General features: G+C 39.6%; 1 protein-coding gene across 1 annotated transcript in view; it reads left to right on the top strand.

Annotated features, from left to right (window-relative positions):
• Positions 1–10,960, top strand: part of LOC110328855 (zinc finger protein 493-like) — a 14,094-nt gene extending 3,134 nt beyond the window's left edge. Inside the window, exons 2-4 of the mRNA XM_021208347.1 lie at positions 3,345–3,471; positions 4,503–4,598; positions 6,657–10,960. Coding sequence (XP_021064006.1) covers positions 3,345–3,471; positions 4,503–4,598; positions 6,657–9,094 — 2,661 coding nt within the window. The 3' untranslated portion in view covers positions 9,095–10,960. The remainder of the gene's footprint in view (positions 1–3,344; positions 3,472–4,502; positions 4,599–6,656) is intronic.
• Positions 10,961–19,311: the final 8,351 nt, after the last annotated feature.

The raw sequence follows: 19,311 nt of genomic DNA, 5'->3' as shown, positions 1-19,311 counted from the left end.
CTTGTTGTCTGTTTGTTTTGTTTCATCTAGGTTTTGTTGTTGTTGTTGTTGCTGGTGTTTTTTTTTTTTGTGTTTTTTTTTTTTTGTTTTTGTTTTGTATTCTAACGTTTGTACAAGTGAAAATACGAGGGAAGGAATTACTCATTTTAGAAACTCACATATAGTGACATTGTTGTGTTAGACATGTCGTCCTTGGAAAAACTCTGATAGGAAAGTTTGCAGGATGACGACGATGATGATGATGATGATGATGATGATGATGATGATGTTCATTTCCTGGTGGTCTGTGTGACATCTGTTGGGTAACATGGAGAGAAGATACAGAAGATATTTGTATAGATTTGGATGGGAGTCAGAAACATGCGAGGAATGAAAAATGTGAAGCATGGATTTCTTATCATTTTTCTCCTTTTGGTTTATAAATATTTCCGTTCTTGAGTCTATCAGTAGTTGTTTTCAAATGCAAGTGATGTATTTTGAGTTGAAAAGTATGAGTCAGATTGTTTGGCAGACTTTTTCAAAGACATGGAGTTATTATCTTCTTTGAGGTGGCTACATAAAAATGAATCATTTGGATGAGAATCTGAGCCTCAACTGTTTACAGGATGGGCTGCACTTAGTATTTCTTTAGGAACAAGTAGTAACATTGTACCGAATATTTAAAATCACTGTTAGATTTGTACATTGAACATACAGAATAAAGCATGTGTTACTTACTTGGAATATTAGTTTGCAAGTAAATAACATGTAAGGTCTCCCATAGCATGTTCAACGTTCCAAGTCGTCATGGTATTGCAAGGTTTGTTGGCTAAAAACAAGAATTAATGATTGCTGCTTCTCAGATACATGTGGGTCAAGAGCTGGGCCAGAGACCTGTGAGTCGGCTGCTTTATCATACTTTTGCTGTGGTTTTAAGGCAGCATGTTCTTTAATCCATAGGTATTCTGTGTTCAAAATGATGTCACTAGTAGCTAGAAGCTAATTGGAAATCCAGTCTTCTATTTGCACCTAAGTTCCTGCTAATCAGGACTGTTTGGTTTCAATGAAGGAATATGTTTGAGGGGCACAGGCATGGTGTGCAAAACTTCTTGGACTCCTTTCTCCATTCTGTTGGTCTAGGCTTGTGTCTAGGACCAGCCTCCATTCAAAAGAAGGGAAGTTAAATTTCACCGCCTGGTGGTGCCATATCTCATAAGTAAAGAAAGTGGACGATGTGTTTCTCTTCCCTCACCTAGTGAAGATGCTTTCTACGGAGTCTACTTTCTTAAGGAGGTGGCACATGACCTTAATCTCAGCACTTGGGAGGAAGAGGTGGGCCAGCCTCATCTACATGATGAGTTCCAGGACATCCAGAGCTACATTTTTGAGATCTTGTCTGAAAAGAATGCAAAGGGGTGGGGGCAGGGGGGAGACTGGGTTTAGTCATCTTTCGTCATTCTGCTTGTGACTTGAGAATCGTCTGTTGACATCCTCCTCATTGCGGTTTCCCTCTGCTGTTTTGGTGAGAGACTCTTTCCAGTGTGTAAGTTTCCATCCATTGCAGCTCTCCCACAGGCTCTGGATTCTGTTCTGTTGACATCTCTGCTCTCCAGGTCTGTTAGGGAGCAGCTTTGTTTGTATATTCTTGCTAGTTCTTTTCCTTCCATTGTGTGTGATGGATATCCCTCAGCTTCCCCAACTGTTATTTCTGCTGAGGATTTTACAGAAGCACCTCCTGGGTAAGGGGTTCTCCTTACCTGCTCCTATCAGAATATTTGCTTACATGGCTTGCTTAGCCTTGAATTTCTTCCATGTTACCTAGACTAGCGTTTGTTGGAAGTTTTAATTAGTTTCCATCACTATTTCACATAGTGTAAGTTTAAAAGCCACATTTCTTTTTTCTTTTTTGGTTTTTCGAGACAGGGTTTCTCTGATATTCCTGACTGTCCTGGAACTCACTTTGTAGACCAGGCTGGCCTCAAACTCAGAAATCCGCCTGCCTCTGCCTCCCAAGTGCTGGGATTAAAGGCATGCGCCACCATGCCCCGCTCAACTATCTCATTCTTAAACACATGTCTAAGTGGTGTCATTTCATTAAATAAATGTCATTTTAAAAGAGTGAAAGTGCCATCCTCATTGTGGTGGAGGCTCTGCACAGTTGCACATTTTCCTGTTGTCAGAGCCGCACACACTTTTTGATGCTTTTCTGTGGTTCCTTTCTACTTGCTCTACTGCTGAGGCAAGGGTAAATATTATTTGACTGGATTTGCTTTTCTGACCCTTGAAGTTCCCTCTACTCATTTCCGTTACAAAACTGATCTAAGAATTCCTGGGTCATGAGTGTTTAAATTTTACTTTATATTTCTTTTTCTGTAATTTTGAGGTCATCCAAATGTGGCTGAAATCTAAGTTCTTTAATTTACCTGATTTTTGACAGTGACATTGTGATGCACATGTTTATAATGAACTGTTCAGTCACACAAAACAATGAAATTCTGTAATTTGGGTCAATATAGAAGAGATTGAAAAATATTATTTCAGATACAGAAAGACAAGTAATAACATGACCTCAAACACAGGTTGAGTCTTAAGAATTTTAACTTACCGAAGTTGGAGAAATAAAGATTTTGCCCATCAGGAAAGGGAGGCATTGGAAAATATTGGTCAGTCAGTGCTCTTATACAGATAACAGAAGGAAGAGGCTTAATACTCAGTGTTGTCCAGAGTGGTGACTGTAAGTCATAGACGATTAGAAAGCATAATTTGTTTTGTTTTGTGTTGTGTTATTTGAGACAGTGCTATAGTGCTGGCTGCCCTAGAACTTGCTGTGTAAATCAGGTTGGTCTGGATTTCATAGAGATCACCTGCCTCAGCCTCCCAAGTTCTGAAATTAAAGACACCTATAGCAAAACACCCCTTTGAACATGTAAATCTATGGTTTTCTATTACCTAGTCATAGAACAGAAGAAATAATGTACTGCTGTCATTGACCATTTGAGAACGTTATGCAATGAGATAAAAGAAGTCCAACACTAAAATGTAAAAATAATTAAATAAGGGAAAATAGTAATTAGAATCACAAATTAGAATTCTTAAACTCAACAGATTAAAATAAAGTCATGATTTCAAAGGTGGCATTATGAGTATAGTAAATACATGAATACATGTTTAAGGAAAATAAACACATGGGAGAAAAGGAGAAAGTGAAAGAATATTAAAGCGATGTCTAGTTATTTTAAATATTAACAAAGTGTTGTTAATTTCTGTACTACCTCAGAATGTATTCATAAGCACAGGATGCTTATTGGTGTTTATATTATTGGTATTATTATAATTTGATATTGACTGACTTGTCCTTATTTCAGGAAGTCCTGTCATTCAGGGATGTGGCCATTGATTTCTCTGCAGAAGAGTGGGACTGCCTGGAGCCTGCTCAGTGGGATCTGTACAGGGATGTGATGCTGGAGAATTACAGCCACCTTGTGTTCCTGGGTGAGGATACCTTCCATCAGTAAATTCCTTTTTGTGTATGTGTGTTGCATTAAGTATTTAGAAATCTCGACCTGGGGTTTCTACTCCACCTTTGGGTATTGAGTTCCCAAATGAAAGACACGCTTATAGCCTTTATATTTATAATAAGCTCTAAACAGCATACTAGCTGGGCAGCTGCCTCCCCTCCATGCTGTTAGGATCTACTTTCCTATCACTAACCCTGAGTTATCGCTATTTACTATGTTCCATCTGGGCTGCTCTTAACTCTAATTGTGCAGCCCTCAGAGCCACACTCTCATGACCTTTAACCCATGGTGGCTTCTGCTTCCACCTCTTCTATGCATTCTTCTTCTTCATGGTCTTCTTCCCACAAGCCTGAGAAACTTAAACCCCACCTATGTCTCTTCTACCCCACTCTTGGCTGTCAGCATCTTTATTTACCAATTAGAAGTAACTTGGGGGCAGGGACACTCAGCATCTTATGTGCAGACTCTCTGGGGGACCCAAATTAACATTGAAATACAAACAACAGTGGGTCAACCCACTGCACATGTGTGTGGGTTTGTTATTATTGTTTATTTTGTACTTTGAGCCAGGGTCTCTCTCTGTCATCTTGGCTGTCCTGAAACTTTGTAGACCAGACTAACTTGAAATCAGAAATCCTCCTGCCTCTCCCTCTCAAGTGCTGGTATTAAGTGCCACCAGGCCTGGCTCATAATGAATTCTTATTTCAAGTTAAATATTAAACTTATTTTATTGACTATCTCATGGGAGCTTGTATTTTCCAGCAGCTTATGGTCCTTCATCCAAGGAAGAACTGGGGAGATTGTTGATGCAACTAAGATTTTTTTTTTTTTTCATTTTATGTTTCTAACCTGGCTGTTTCTTAGAAGTATTGTCTCTCATAAATGAAGGAATTGATGTTCAGTAGATCCTCTCCATGCCCGCAATAGCAGAGTCCTGGAATAGACATGTTATTTCCTAGATGAATAACACACAAACAACTGTATTTTTTTTTTTTCCACAAACAGGTCTTGCTTTCTCTAAGCCATACCTGGTCACGTTTCTGGAGCAAAGACAAGAGCCTTCAGATGAGAAGAGACAAGTGGCCACCACCATGCACCCAGGTGTGTGGGAATGAGGGGGTCAGAGGGCAGAGTGTGAGATCAGAAATCAGTGGAAAGCCAGACTTTACCATATGCATTGAGTTGTTATATTGTAATGGGAATCGATTTTTAGATAGCTTTATTCATTCATTCATTCATTCATTCATTCATCAGATGACGTCTCTCCTAGATGCTTTACGTCTCTAAGCTTTATTTTCCGCTCCAGAGGATTCTGCTTGTGTTCACAGTGACTGACAAAGTTTGTCATTTTGCTGAGGCTCTGCCTTTCAATGGAATTGTGACTGTTTTCAGTCACAATTATCCGTTTGAAAAGTTGTACATGTGCTTAAAGATGTATGTGTGAAGCCATCATAATACAGTATAGTCACAAGTAAATTCCTTTCACATCACTTACATGTATGACAATTAAAATCTTTTTATAAATGCTATGAATGATTATAATTTATTCACAAAGTCTTTTTTTCTTTTTCATACATTCAGTGTTACTGACTTAAAATACACGCCCTTTGTGGAGCTGTTTTATAGACCGAAACTTTATGTGACTAAAAGAATATTATTAATAGCTTACCACTTGTTTTTCACAATTTAATGGGTTCAAGATTCTCTTTTTATTATTTTTCAAGTTTATTTTTGCATTATTGAAGTCTAGGTTGTCTAAAATAATTTGTTTATATGTAAGCTCTATGTTTTTGTAGATAAAGTATACAATACTAAACACTTTAGCACAGTGTAAGATTAAAGATCAGTGAGCTCTGGTTCTGTGAACATCAGAACTGTATGATTCTGCTTCACGTGTTAGCATGAGTCTTTTATATAGTTTCTTCCTTGTTATTGTAAGTAAATCTTCTTAGAATTTAGGCTAATTTTTTATCATCTAGCCTTTGATTGATATGGCCCTCGGGCAGGCATTTTATCATTGTAGGTGAATGTGAGTTCTTTTCCTTTCCTTTCCCTTTTCTTTTCATAACATGATTCAGACGCTGGCATGGCAGATGCTTATTTTCTTGTGAAAATGCAACATAGAGCTTCCCGACTTCTTGAAATATACTTAATGATATTATGGAGAGTCTAATTATTATGCAGTGAAATATACTTAATGATATTATGGAGAGTCTAATTATTACGCAGTGAAATATACTTAATGATATTATGGAGAGTCTAATTATTATGCAGTGAAATATACTTAATGATATTATGGAGAGTCTAATTATTATGCAGTAAAATATTTTGTATCTTCTCAATTAAAACTATATGATATAAAGTGTGTATTTCCACATTCTTTCAACCTCAGAAATCACCGCTAGCATAACATTTTTCATATTTAGCTATTTTTTACATAGATGTTGTCATACATTTATGTATTTTTTTAAAGATTTATTTATTTTATGTATGTGAGTACACTGTAGCTGTACAGGTGGTTGTGAGCCTTCATGTGGTTGCTGCGAATTGAATTTTTAAGACCTCTGCTCGCTCCAGTCAGCCCACTAGCTCTGGTCAACTCCGCTCACTCAGTCTCTGCTTGCTCTGGCCCAAAGATTTATTTAGTATTATACATAAGTACACGGTAGCTGACTTCAGATGCACCAAAAGAGGGCGTCAGATCCAATTATGGGTGGTTGTGAGCCACCATGTGGTTGCTGGGATTTGAACTCATAGCCTTTGGAAGAGCAGTCAGTGCTCTTACCCATTGAGCCATCTCTCCAGCCCAATTTATGTATTTTTAATGGGTTAATTTCTGTTAACATAATGTCCTTAAGAATTCCCACTATTATGAACAGTACAGCTTTCTTTGCTATTTAACTGTTAGTAATATTTTGTTATTTCTTTGATCTTCCTATTCAGTGGAAATTTAGAATGTTTCCATTTATTGCATTTTCAAATTACAACACAGGTGTGGAAACTTGTAATTTCTCATTTATCTGTGAAAATATGAGTAATGGTCTGAATATTCAAGGTAAGCATTATACATTTTACGACATGTGCAAAAGCAATATAAATATGTATAAATATAAAGAATCTTATTCACTATTTATTCATATCTCGATTTTTACTCACCAGATATAAAACCATATAAATGTAAGGAATGTGGCAAAGCCTGTGATTGGAACTCACTCCTCCTTGAACACCAGAGAACCAGTGCAGGAGAGAATGCCTACAAGTGTGAAGAATGTGGTCAGGCCTCTGGCTCTTACTCAGTAATTTCTGAACAACATATAAATGATACAGAAGACAAAGCCTGCAAGTGTGAAGAATGTGGGGAAGTCATTTGTACTTGCTCAGAAAATTCTAGCTACCAGAGAATTTGCATTGGAGAAAACCCCTACAAGTGTGAAGAATGTGGGAAAGCTTTTTCTTCTCATTCATGTCTTGTTCAGCACGAGGTAGAACACACTGGACAGCAATTTTATAACTGTGAAGAATGTGGGAAACTGTTTTATTGTCCTTCCCACCTTATAGAACATCAAAAAATTCATTCTCAAGAGAATCTCTTTAAGATTGAGGTGTGTAGCGAGGTCTTTTGTGCTCCCATAGAACTTTCTAAAGACCAGAACTTTTGTACTGAAGAAAAGCCCTACAGCTATGAAGAATATGTTAAGGCCTTTAGCGCTTGCTCAGTACTTTCTGAACACCCAACAATTCATCCAGGAGAGAAAGCATTCAAGTGTGAAGAATGTGGCAATGCCTTTTGTACACTCCATTCAGTCTCTAAAATGAAAATTCATTGTGAAGTGAAATCCTACAAGTGTGAAGAATGTGGAAAAGCCTTTGCTAGTCATCTTTCCCTGATTCAGCATAAGATAGGTCATACTCGAGAGAAACCTTATCAATGTGAAGAATGTGGCAAAATGTTTTACTGTTCTTCAAACCTGAAGCAGCATCAAATAACTCATTCTCAAGAGAAACCCTACAAGTGTGAAGTGTGTGGCAAGGTCTTTAGAACTTGCTGGCAACTTTCTAAACACCTGAGAATCCATTCTGGAGAGAAACCATACAAGTGTGAGGAATGTGGCAAAGCCTTTTATACTCTCTCCTACCTTACTCAGCACAAATTAGGTCACAGTGGGGAGAAACCTTACAAATGTGAGGAATGTGGCAAAACCTTTTACTATCCTTCAGTCCTTAAGGAACACCTAGCAATTCATTCTGGAGAGAAACCGTACAGGTGTGATGAATGTGGCAAGGACTTTTGTACTCGCTCAGGACGTTCTAGACACCAGAGAATTCATACTGGAGAGAAACCCTACAAGTGTGAGCAATGTGGAAAGGCCTTCAGTACTCACTCATACCTTTCTCATCACAAGATAGTTCACACTGGACATAAACCATACAAGTGTGAAGAGTGTGGCAAAAAATTTTACTATCCTTCTCGCCTTAAGGAACATCAAAGAATTCATTCTCAAGAGAATCCTTACAAGTGTGAAATATGTGGCAAAGCCTTTTATACTCATTCATACTTTACCCAGCACAAATTAGGTCACACTGGGGAGAAACCTTACAAATGTGAGGAATGTGGCAAAACCTTTTACTATCCTTCAATCCTTAAGGAACACTTAGCAATTCATTCTGGAAAGAAACCATACAGGTGTGAAGAATGCGGCAAGGACTTTTGTACTCGCTCAGGACGTTCCAGACACCAAAGAATTCACACTGGAGAGAAACCCCACAAGTGTGAAGAATGCGGAAAAGTCTTTTCTACTCATTCATACCTTACTCAGCACAAAGTAGTCCACTCTGGAGAGAAGCCCTACAAGTGTGAGGAGTGTGGCAAAAAGTTTTACTATCCTTCTCGCCTTAAGGAACATCAAAGGATTCATTCTCAAGAGAATCCCTACAAGTGTGAAATATGTGGCAATGTTTTTTGTACTCCCAAAGGACTTTCTAAACACCAGAGATTTCATACTGGAGAGAAACCCTACAAGTGTGAAGAATGCGGAAAAATGTTTTATTATCCTTCTCGACTTAAGGAACATCAAAGAATTCATTCTCAAGAGAATCCCTACAAGTGTGAAATATGTGGCAAAGCCTTTTATACTCACTCCTACCTTACTCAGCACAAATTAGGTCACACTGGGGAGAAACCTTACAAATGTGAGGAATGTGGCAAAACCTTTTACTATCCTTCAATCCTTAAGGAACACCTAGCAATTCATTCTGGAAAGAAACCATACAAGTGTGAAGAATGTGGCAAGGACTTTTGTACTCGTTCAGGACGTTCCAGACACCAGAGAATTCATACTGGAGAGAAACCCTACAAGTGTGAGCAATGTGGAAAGGCCTTTAGTACTCACTCATACCTTTCTCAACACAAGGTAGTCCACTCTGGAGAGAAGCCCTACAAGTGTGAGGAGTGTGGCAAAATGTTTTACTATCCTTCTCGCCTTAAGGAACATCAAAGGATTCATTCTCAAGAGAATCCCTACAAGTGTGAAGTGTGTGGCAAAGCCTTTAGTGCTCACTTAGAACTTGCTACCCACCTAAGTATTCATTCAGGATAAAACCGTACACGTGGGAAGGATATGGAAATGCTTTTTAACTTATCCATCCTTACCTCAGAACAAATTCCTGAACAGAATTCTTAACAATGTGAAGAATGGCAAAATGTTTTCTATCCTCCAAACCTTAAGCCTCTGGAGGGAAACCATTCTCACGTGTGACCTGTAGCAAGGCCTTTTCACTCACTTAGGACTTTCTAAACATCAAAAGAAGTGTACTGGTAAGAAAGACCACAAATGTAGGAAAGCTTCTACTAAACTTTTTAACCTTACTCACCACAAGGTAGTTCTTTTTGTTCAGAAACACTATACTAGAGGAAATGCTGGAAAATTCTTTACTCTTTTCAGTCCTTAAAGGGTGTCACAGAGGTCGTTCTCAGGAGAGACCCTACAAGTGTGGGGATTGTGCTTTCGGGTGTTCAGATCTTATCCAACACATTGGGAGCCACAGGAACGAGAAACCAAACCTTTGTGAAGAATGTGGCAAGTGCTTTACTAGTCAACACTTTCTAACCTCCTTACAATTCATACTGGAGAGAAACACTACAAATGTGAACAAATTGACAAGGCTTTAGATGTTCTTCATAGATTAACACAAACATATTGGTACTGAAGAACCTTACACTGGTAAAATGTATTATGAAGATTTCATTCATCATTCAGTATTTGCTGAATGTCAGAGAAGTCACACTTGGGAGAATCTCTATAAATGTGCAAAATATAGCCAGATGTTTAGCTGTAATTTGTCACTGCATTAGCATGAGAGAATTAATACTCCAAAAATACAAAGAATATAGCAAGGCCTTTGCCTGTGTTTCATACTTTAATTATCCTCAGAAACTTCGTACTGGAGAGAAACTACACATACAAATAACGTGTCAAACTTTTAATAATATTTCAAATCTCAGTCAACACCAAAGAATGAATTCAGTAAGCTCCACTGTTTGACTTCACATCTCTGCATCTAAGGAAAGCTCAACTGTGTGCTTGTTTGGGTCGGACTGATTTACAGATGTGTCTGTAGGACATTTTCTTGGATGTTGATTGATTCCCAGTCTCACCCCTGGACTGGTGGTCCTGAGTGAATGAGAATTCTGACCACCAAAAATCAGAGGGAGCAAGCTAGTAAGCAGAATTCCTCAATGGTTTCTACTTTAGCTCCTGTCTCAAGGTTTTTCCCTTGAGTTCTCATCCTGGCTGAACTGGTTGACTAACTGTAATTCCTAAACTGAAATAAACCCTTTCCTCTCTTAAGTTATTTCTTAGTCATGGCATTTATCACAGCAAAAGAAATCAACGTCAGACAGCAAAGAATAAAGGAAAGATTTTCCCTTTTCTTTATATCTTAGTTATTATCAGTCTTCATACTGAGAATGTCACAGTGTTGGTTTTTTTAAATTTTTTGTTTTGTTTTGTTTTGGAATGGAAAATTAGACTGCTAGTGTCAGCTAAGAACATATGAGTCCTATAGCAGAGACTTCTGTTTGCTATAATCTACCCATCTATTCTTTCAGACAATGTGTTTTCAAGAGTCATTGATTGTTCTTTGAACTATAAATTTTTCCTGAAACTGTAGCCATGTTGTCAGACTGTACCTGAGTCCTCTCAATCTGGATTCCTGAGCCAAGGTTTATATGGCAGATTTTGCCCTTTGGGTCCCCCAATTGTAAGTAACCCTTACCCTTTGGTCTGTAAGAAAACCCAGTACATTCACTTTTCTCACCAACTTGGGCTGTAGTGAAATCCTAAGATGGTGTGTTGTGGGGTCCCTTTGTAGTGACTAGGCATTTATTTGTGTCTAGAGATAGCTAACAACACATGTCATTCATATTTGGCTCCAAAAATAAACAAAGTCTTATTTCCCTTTCAGGTGAGAACTGTAATTTTTGTCTAATGACACAATCCCTGCTTTAGTGAGAACAGAGCCGTAGTAAAATCGGCCACATCCCACACACTCATTCAAAGGATAGGGTTAGTAACTGGGTACGTCCTAAGTATTCATCATTGTAATTGCAGTTCTTACTTGATTGTTTGCATATATCCAAAAAAGCATACAAATAATGAGTTTATTTAAAAGAAAAAGAGACAATATCAAAACTTTCATAGAGACATAATTTACAGTTGTTCCTTTAATCTTTTTTCCCTTTTTTTATTTGAGCTATCATCAGCCTTTATGGAAAAAAATATATAAGTACCACCTTTACCACCTTATTCTGATCACAGGTTGTATTTTCTGTGCTGGGTAAAATTAAAAGCTGTTTTTTCCTGTTATAATTGTCATAGGAAACAGTTATATTCAGCTTTACAAGAGAATCTTTTAAAAAAAAGATTTATTTGTTTGTTTATTTATGTATATGAGTACACTGTCGCTATACTGATGGTTGTGAGCCAATATTTGGTTTCTGGGAATTGCTCAGGACCTCTGCTAGCTCCAGTCAACACATACCCCACTCCACCCCCACCCTGCTCGCCCCTCCTTAAAGATTTATTATTGTATCTAAGTATATTGTAGCTGTCTTCAGATGCACCAGAAGAGGGCGTCAGATGTCATTACGGGTGGTTGTGAGCCACCATGTGGTTGCTGGGATTTGAACTCATGACCAGTCAGTGCTCTTACCCACTGAGCCATCTCTCCAGCCCCTCACAAGAGAATCTTGACAGACTAACTTTCTAAGTTATAATAGTACAAATAGACAAAAAACAAAAAGAAGATACACCAGTAATTTTTGAAAGAAGGAAGCACTGAGAACTATCAGGGGTATTGTAAAGTGTCTTAACCGCAGCAGGTGAATTAGTAGGGGAATAGGAGAGTTTAGAATTTATCCTTACCTATCAATGAAAAAGTTCTTTATTGGAGTCTGAAGAAGTGGGTCACTGGTTCCACTCTTACATGGAACTCATGTCTGCTCCTCTCAGTAACACCAGTTGGAGTGCATAGGACTCCCTCTTCTGGTTTCCATGGGCACTGCACATCTTTAGTGCACAGACATCTGGTCTCAAATGTTACATTGACACAGACACCTGTGGCTTTCAGAACCAGAACAAACACCAATATACATGGGAACAACAACAACAACAAAAAAAAAAAAACCTTTAAAGCAAAGAGCCCTTTGAGATTGCTACCTGTCCCTCACTTAGTGTTCTTTCCTTGTGTTTAGGACAAGGCTTAAAGGTCTTGAAAAGCACTTGGTACAATAATATTCACAGGGAGACAGGGTAAGGAATGGGATTTCAGATTGTTTGATGATCTGTGATTATCAGTGTTCAACAAAATATCTAATGTAGCTGGCATATGGTTTCTTGTTTAAACCTTTTGTCCAAGTACATTGATTTCCAAGTTTAATAACGATTGATAACAACCAAACCAATTGTATTTCAAAATGTATGAAGAAGAAGAATGGAAGGTTGGGAAAGCCATCATTCATAATTCCTCTTTAGTATTCATGGCAAAGACAAATGGAAGATTCAGGGTTAGTTTTACCTCATATAATCTCCAGAGAGCATCGCCTTTCTGTTCCCTGAGGATATATTGATGCAGACCTCTGGCTTTTAGAATCAGACCTCTGAGTACCCTTCTGTCCAGTCTTTGTTCTCTGGCTGGTGCTGGCAATGACCATCTCACCCAGTTCTCTTTATCACCATGGAAGGAAAACACTATAGAGACTTTTATATTTTAAAACCCACTAGGGGCTGGTGAGATGGCTCAGCGGGTAAGAGCACCCGACTGCTCTTCCGAAGGTCCTGAGTTCAAATCCCAGCAACCACATGGTGGCTCACGGCCATCTGTAATGAGATCTGACTCCCTCTTCTGGAGTGTTTGAAGACAGCTACAGTGTAAATAAATAAATAAATAAATAAATAAATAAGGCTTTAGAGACCCACTAGATAAAAGGCTAGGTGAAGAGTATCCTGCCCCGAGGCTACAAACTATCAGTGCCCCAAGAGATGTACATGTCTGTAGCTTTCTGCTCCACCACTGGGTCTGACTAATTTTCTCCATCCCCCTCTTCCTCTATGAGACTTGGAAAAACACACCTTCATATCTTTGCCTAATCATTAGCTTCTGCTGTCTTTATTTAGCCAATCAAGCAATTAGGGAAACTCCCCCTACAACTTCTAACAACTGAAAATTGCCCATCGATAAGATTAAGGCATTTCCTTTCTCATCAATGAAACTTTTCATTGCAGTAGATCATGATCAGCACAGACCCCGAATTGCCAACATGCATAGAATAAGTGACTGTATAATTTCCAATACTAAATTGAACATACATATCCTATCCCCACCTCCAAGGTTTAGGGAACATTGTGGAGGAGAGGGTGGAGAGAATGTAAGAGCCAGAGTCGGAATGATTACAGTGAAACAATATCTTCTGAACACACAGGAACAACTGCACATAGAAACTCAAAGGGGTTTTGATATCATGCTTAAGACTTGTGCAGCAATAAACCAGACTAAATGCCAGCGCACAGAGGACAGCTAGCCACAAAGTTCCACCAGTACCGAAGGTCCTATGGGAAATGCAAAACCACTGAGTGGGGAGGTTCAAGGTTCTCGAAGTATTGCAGTCAATAAGTTGATCACACTCCAGTGAAAAGCCACACATACAAGAATAGTAGAAAGGACAAATAGACATTTGTTGGGAGGTAGGATACAATCATGAGCTTTGCCAACCCTTACTAACCTTCCTTATCTAGAACTATGTTGAGACAAAATTACCTGTACTTTAGGATGTACTTTAAAATTGATAGGGGGGATGTATTCTTCAATGTATTCAACTTTATTTGGGGTTTTCAACTTGTGAAATTGGTAACAAAGCATCCCAAATTTTGTCCAAAATGTTGGTAGATGGGGGAAATAATGGAATGTTACAAAAAGCACAAAAAAGTAATTTATTAACCCATCCTTGCAACATTCCTAAGAACTATATGTCCTATACCTGGTTTCCCATACTCTAGCCCTCCTTTTTAGGCAGGAAATCCCAGATTGTTATTGACAATTTCACTAGCACCCATTATCTGAGGAAACTCCCAGAACACCTCCCTCAGACCCCTGAGATTGTAATCCTCTACATAAGGTCTGCTCTGGGACTTAGAAACCTCACTCAGCTTATCTAGGCCATGGGTACTTCTTCATCCCTAGTCAGACATTGAGAACTGAATTGCCCAACATAAACCTTAAGCCCAAGATAGATAGTTCAAGCCCAGTTTAACTGGTTTAAGGTTTGACTAAACCTTAAGCTCAATACAACAGACAAGGTTCATTTACTAGGAAACAACATTTCAAACACCCATTCAACAAAACAAACATCTTAATATCAGGACACTTTACCGTGCTTCATTACAAATACAGGAATAGCCCAAACAAACGTGGTTTAATAATGTTGTCTATAGGCTTTGAGTTCTTATTCATGCAGGAGTGGAACTCTGACAGGATTAGGAGGTGTGGCTTTGCTGGGATAAGTGTGGTCTTTAATAGGTGTGGCCTTGGAGGAAGTATGTCACTGGCAGTGAGCTTTGAGGTTTCAAAAACCCACTCTGCAGGTTGGGATGTAGCTCTCAGCTACTGCTCAAGCGTCATAAGTGCTGCCATGATGATAATGAACTAAGCCTCTTACATAAGCCCCCAATTAAATGCATTGATAATTGCCATGGTTATGGTGTCTCTTCACAGCAGTGGAACATTGACTAGGACAAGAAATCTCCACCAAAAATTCAGTATTCTCAAAGAAAAGTAACTTAGATCATGGAAAAGACAATGCTTTCAAAAAGGCAATAATAAGCATGACCAAAGAACTCAAAGAGGACATGAATAAATACCAATATAAACACAAAAACAAACTGGAATTAAATAATGAAAGCAATTCAAGATATGAAAAAAAGAATGTATTCGAGGGGTAGGGTCACTGAAAAACAAAAGTAGAATAAAGCTTGAAATGTGCCGGGCGTGGTGTCGCATGCCTTTAATCCCAGCACTTGGGAGGCAGAGGCAGTTGAATTTCTGAGTTCGAGGCCAGCCTGGTCTACAGAGTGAGTTCCAGGACAGTTAGGGCTACACAGGGAAACCCTGTCTCGAAAAACCAAAAAAAAAAAAAAACCTTGAAATGTAAAATTAAAGAACTCTCACTAACAGATTAGATGAAGTGGAAAAAAAAATCAGATCTTGATGCCAAGGTGGACAAATTTGGTGCTTAGAGAAAATACCAAATCCAAAAACATGGAAGAATGGAATATGCAGGAACTCTAGGACAGTGAAAATAACAACATATAAATAAAATATGTTTTTTTTTAAATCCCGGATACAGAAAGCATTTTTAACAAGATCATGGATGAAAACTCCTCTAACTTATGGAAGGAGTTGCCTATGAAGAGTCTAGAGTCACACTGAGAAACCAGTGTAACCTGAGAAATTTTCACATAATAGCTAAAGGACGGAATGTGTAGAGCATAGCAAAGAGAAGCTTTTGAAGTCAGCAACAGGGAAAGAGTAAGTCACAGACAATAGCAGATGCATCAGATCATAGCACATTTCTTTGTGAAGACATGGTAGAAGACATGAACTGATGTCCTAAAGCTTTGAAAGACCACAGTTTCCAGTCCCAACTTCTACACTCAGCAAAACTGTCAGAGGTGAAGGAGAAAGGAAAAATTTTTATGATGAAATGGATTCAAAGATTTACATCCAATAAACCAACTCTACAGAAAAATGAGAAGATCAAACTGGGCAAAAAGGGCACAAGGAACAAACAAACCGTTCTACAACACTGTGTTTAAGGAAGTATAATAGAATAGTACATAGGTAACAAACTCACAGGAATGAATTAATAATCATAAATTGATGAGCCATAATCTTACTGGTCTCACTTCCACAAGAAAGAGACACAAATTAACAGATTATCATGAAATAGCATGTCTCTTTGCTAGGCTCGGTCTTCAGCTGTTGGTGCAGACTGCCTGAATACCTCCTCACCCATATGAACATGGATCTGACATTTCTCTGACTCAGCTTTTTCTTTCTACATTAGCTGGACTCAGTGTTAAAGAGTTGCTCTCCTCTTTCACTCTCCCTTGATCACAGGAGCACCTGAGTTTTATCAATTCAGACTCTCCTGGCATTTCTGTCATCTCATTCTGAAAACTCTTAAAATCTGTTTTAGCCTCTTTTCCTCTTATTAATTCTTTAAAACATACTTATACATAAATACTGATATACCAAATGCGTTCTATGGAGTGTGGAATATGAGTATTAAAATTAGTAATTAAGATTAGAATAAAAGAAACTATATTTACCTCAGGCAGACTGCCAAGGTAATTTGCATCATCTGGCAAATTGCTTTTTTGAAAGTGTTACCCCTTGTGAATTTACTGTTCAATAAATTCTGACATAAAATGACAGAAACACATTCACATGTGTTTCTTGCATGGTGTGTCCACACACTCCTTTTTTGCGTGTGCTTCTATGCCTTTGAACAATGTGATTCTCACTACTTAAAATTGCAGTCCAAGTATCAGACACTGAAAACCCAATTAACAACGCAATAGTGGCAGGCAACACCTTCTCATCACCACTGTCCTGGAAATGCTGGGAAGCCCACAGTAGAAATAAGTCTCACTAGGCTTGAAGGTTTGCAGTGGCCTTTTGAACTAAAGCATTCCACATCAGTATCTCTGTCCAAGCTATAAAGCGAGGAACACGTCTGCTCTATGAGTTCAAGATTCCCATCTTCTCTGTGGAGGTAACCAGATCATTTGTGATGAAAAACAAGAAGTACCGTGGATAGGTCCAACTCATTCAATTACAGAACTAACAAGTGTTGGGAACCTTCTGGGTCATTAAAGAGATTGATATGAAAAGTTGATTGGACAGACCTCTTCAACTACCAGAAATGCAAGACAGGCAGTACAATTGCTCCTAAAACAAAAAATATTAAATGCCATCATTGATACCCATGTCCTTCAAAGTAGAATTCCATTTCCTTGAATAGCCTCTGTGAAGAGCTGGCCAACTCTTTTCCCTGACCTCCCCAATATCATACCATCACCTACCCTTCCTCATACAGAATAATGTTTATTGACAACAGGGATTTCCTTCTCCCTACCTGAGATTCGCATGTGTCCCTCTGAGTGACTGCTCAGAGCACTACCATCTGCTGAGTCGACCCACATTACAGTTTTCACCTTCTCATTCTTTGCTTGACATAAATGCTACTCTGAAAACTAAGGACTCTGGCTAGCCAAGCACAGGAGTCTCTGTCAAAGGTACGAGACTGAATAGTTTGGCAGAGAAATTTCAATACAGAAAAGTCGTAGTAGGCCATCACATGGCTCTCACTTCACTCAAACGTCTACAGTGAGAAGCAACAAAAAGCTAAGAAGAAAATTATGAAAATGTGCTGGTGGGCTGTTTCACTGAGTTTTTGTTTCACCGCTTTGTGATCCTGGCAGATTACATGTGTGCACACACACACTAGCTTTTTTTTTTTGGATTGGATTTTCGAGACAGGGTTTCTCTGTGTAGACCTGGCTGTCCTGGAACTCTGTAGACCGGGCTGGCCTTGAACCCAGAAATCCGCCTGCCTCTGCCTCCCGAGTTCTGGGATTAAAGGCATGTGCCACCACGCCTGGCTGCTTATTTTTAACATGCCTTACTAGCTCAGTGGCTGGGCACTTCTAAGCCTCCCGTGGCTAGCATGCCCTTCCCTCTGGTACTCCTGGCTCAACACCTTCTAAATCTACTTGTGGCCTGGGTACCAGAGGTTTTTCCACTGAGATATCTGTCCAGGCCGGGTGGGAAGGTTCCAGCGAAGGGAATCCAGTGCAAGCAGGGAGATGAAGTCTCTGCTGTGCCTTCTGGGTCCCTAGATAACTCTGAGCCGCTCTGAACTGAGTCGGGTCAGGCTGGGCCAATGAAAAGCTAGAATCCAGTGAGGAGTGTGGCGTGACCTCAGGTGGCTCTTCAAGAGAGAAGAACTCTTCCCAAGTGTTACATACAGCTCTTGGAACAAAACACTCAGATGAAGGAATAATTCTCCCATGCCTTTAATTGCCTGGATGGATTTATATACAGTTCTGGGGGTGATTCAGGGTTTGACAGCAGGTACCTCTCATTGGCTTGGACTGAGAGTTTGGGAAAACCTTATTTGCATGTGGGAAGGCTTGGTGCTGTTCCTTCGTGGCTGATAGCCACGCCTCTCCTGTGGGGGCTGTGCGGGCGGTAACTTTGACAGGAGCCAGGGGTCCAGGAGACATGGTCGACCGCCTACCGTCCCATGTAGGTGGGAATTACCACCCATTGGGTTCTCCCAGGGTTCAAGATCTAGCCTCGACTGGAAACTAGGCTGTCTGTGCTTATCCTGTTGCCCCACATCTACTTTTAACTTTGCTGCCCCGTTACCACCTATGAAGCCCATTGGTCTTTGCTGCCCAAGGTGCTTCTGGGCAGCCCTTCCAGCGGCCACTTTGCCCTTTCTCCTACATTTTGGGTGATCTCCACTCTGTAGCTCTAAATCTGTTACTTCTGCCTCCCTGGGGTCAGGATGATTCTGCCCCACTCCTCTCTGCATCCTACCCACACAACTCTAAGTGTTGTGTGCCCAGCCGTTGGCCGTTGACATCTTTATTAGATCAAAAATCAGTTGGGGACAAGGACCCTCAGCATCTGGACATGCAGATTCCAAGTTTTAGAACCAATGTCCAACAGTGCGCAGGATGAATTTAAGTGCTAGTGTGGCACTTCCTTTTGAAACCGAAGTTTCACTCCTGAAAGGAGGCTCATTAAGACTCAGGAAATGAGCAAGCGCTGATAGGCATTTTGAATTACGAGATATTTACAAAACCCACAGGTCTGCCCCGCCCAGGTTATACATAAGGTAAAGAGTGTAGGTGAGGACTCCCTCCCCTCAGTGCTGCAGGGATGCAGCTATCTCGACTCCTTGTCTAAGGTCAGTAGGTGTCTTCCTGCTGCTGTTACCTTTGATTCATCATGTTCAAACTACAGAAAAGGCCATTTGAAATTCTAGGTAATTATTGAAAGAATGGCTGTAAACGGGGAACTGTAATTCTTCATTCTGAGGCAGCAGGAAAGATGCCCTAAGTGTAGACCCCGTCCATGAAAGACCATTCTTTCACAAGTGTGAATTCGTCTGAAAGGAGAAAGTCCAGTGGGAAAATCGCATTTACGGAGAACCTGACCTCTGTTTACTGCCTCTCCCCCCCCCCCC

Source organism: Mus pahari, chromosome 11 (genome assembly GCF_900095145.1).
Source record: "Mus pahari chromosome 11, PAHARI_EIJ_v1.1, whole genome shotgun sequence".
NCBI classification, from domain to species: Eukaryota; Metazoa; Chordata; class Mammalia; order Rodentia; family Muridae; genus Mus; species Mus pahari.
This window is presented reverse-complemented; position numbering and strand designations above follow the sequence as displayed.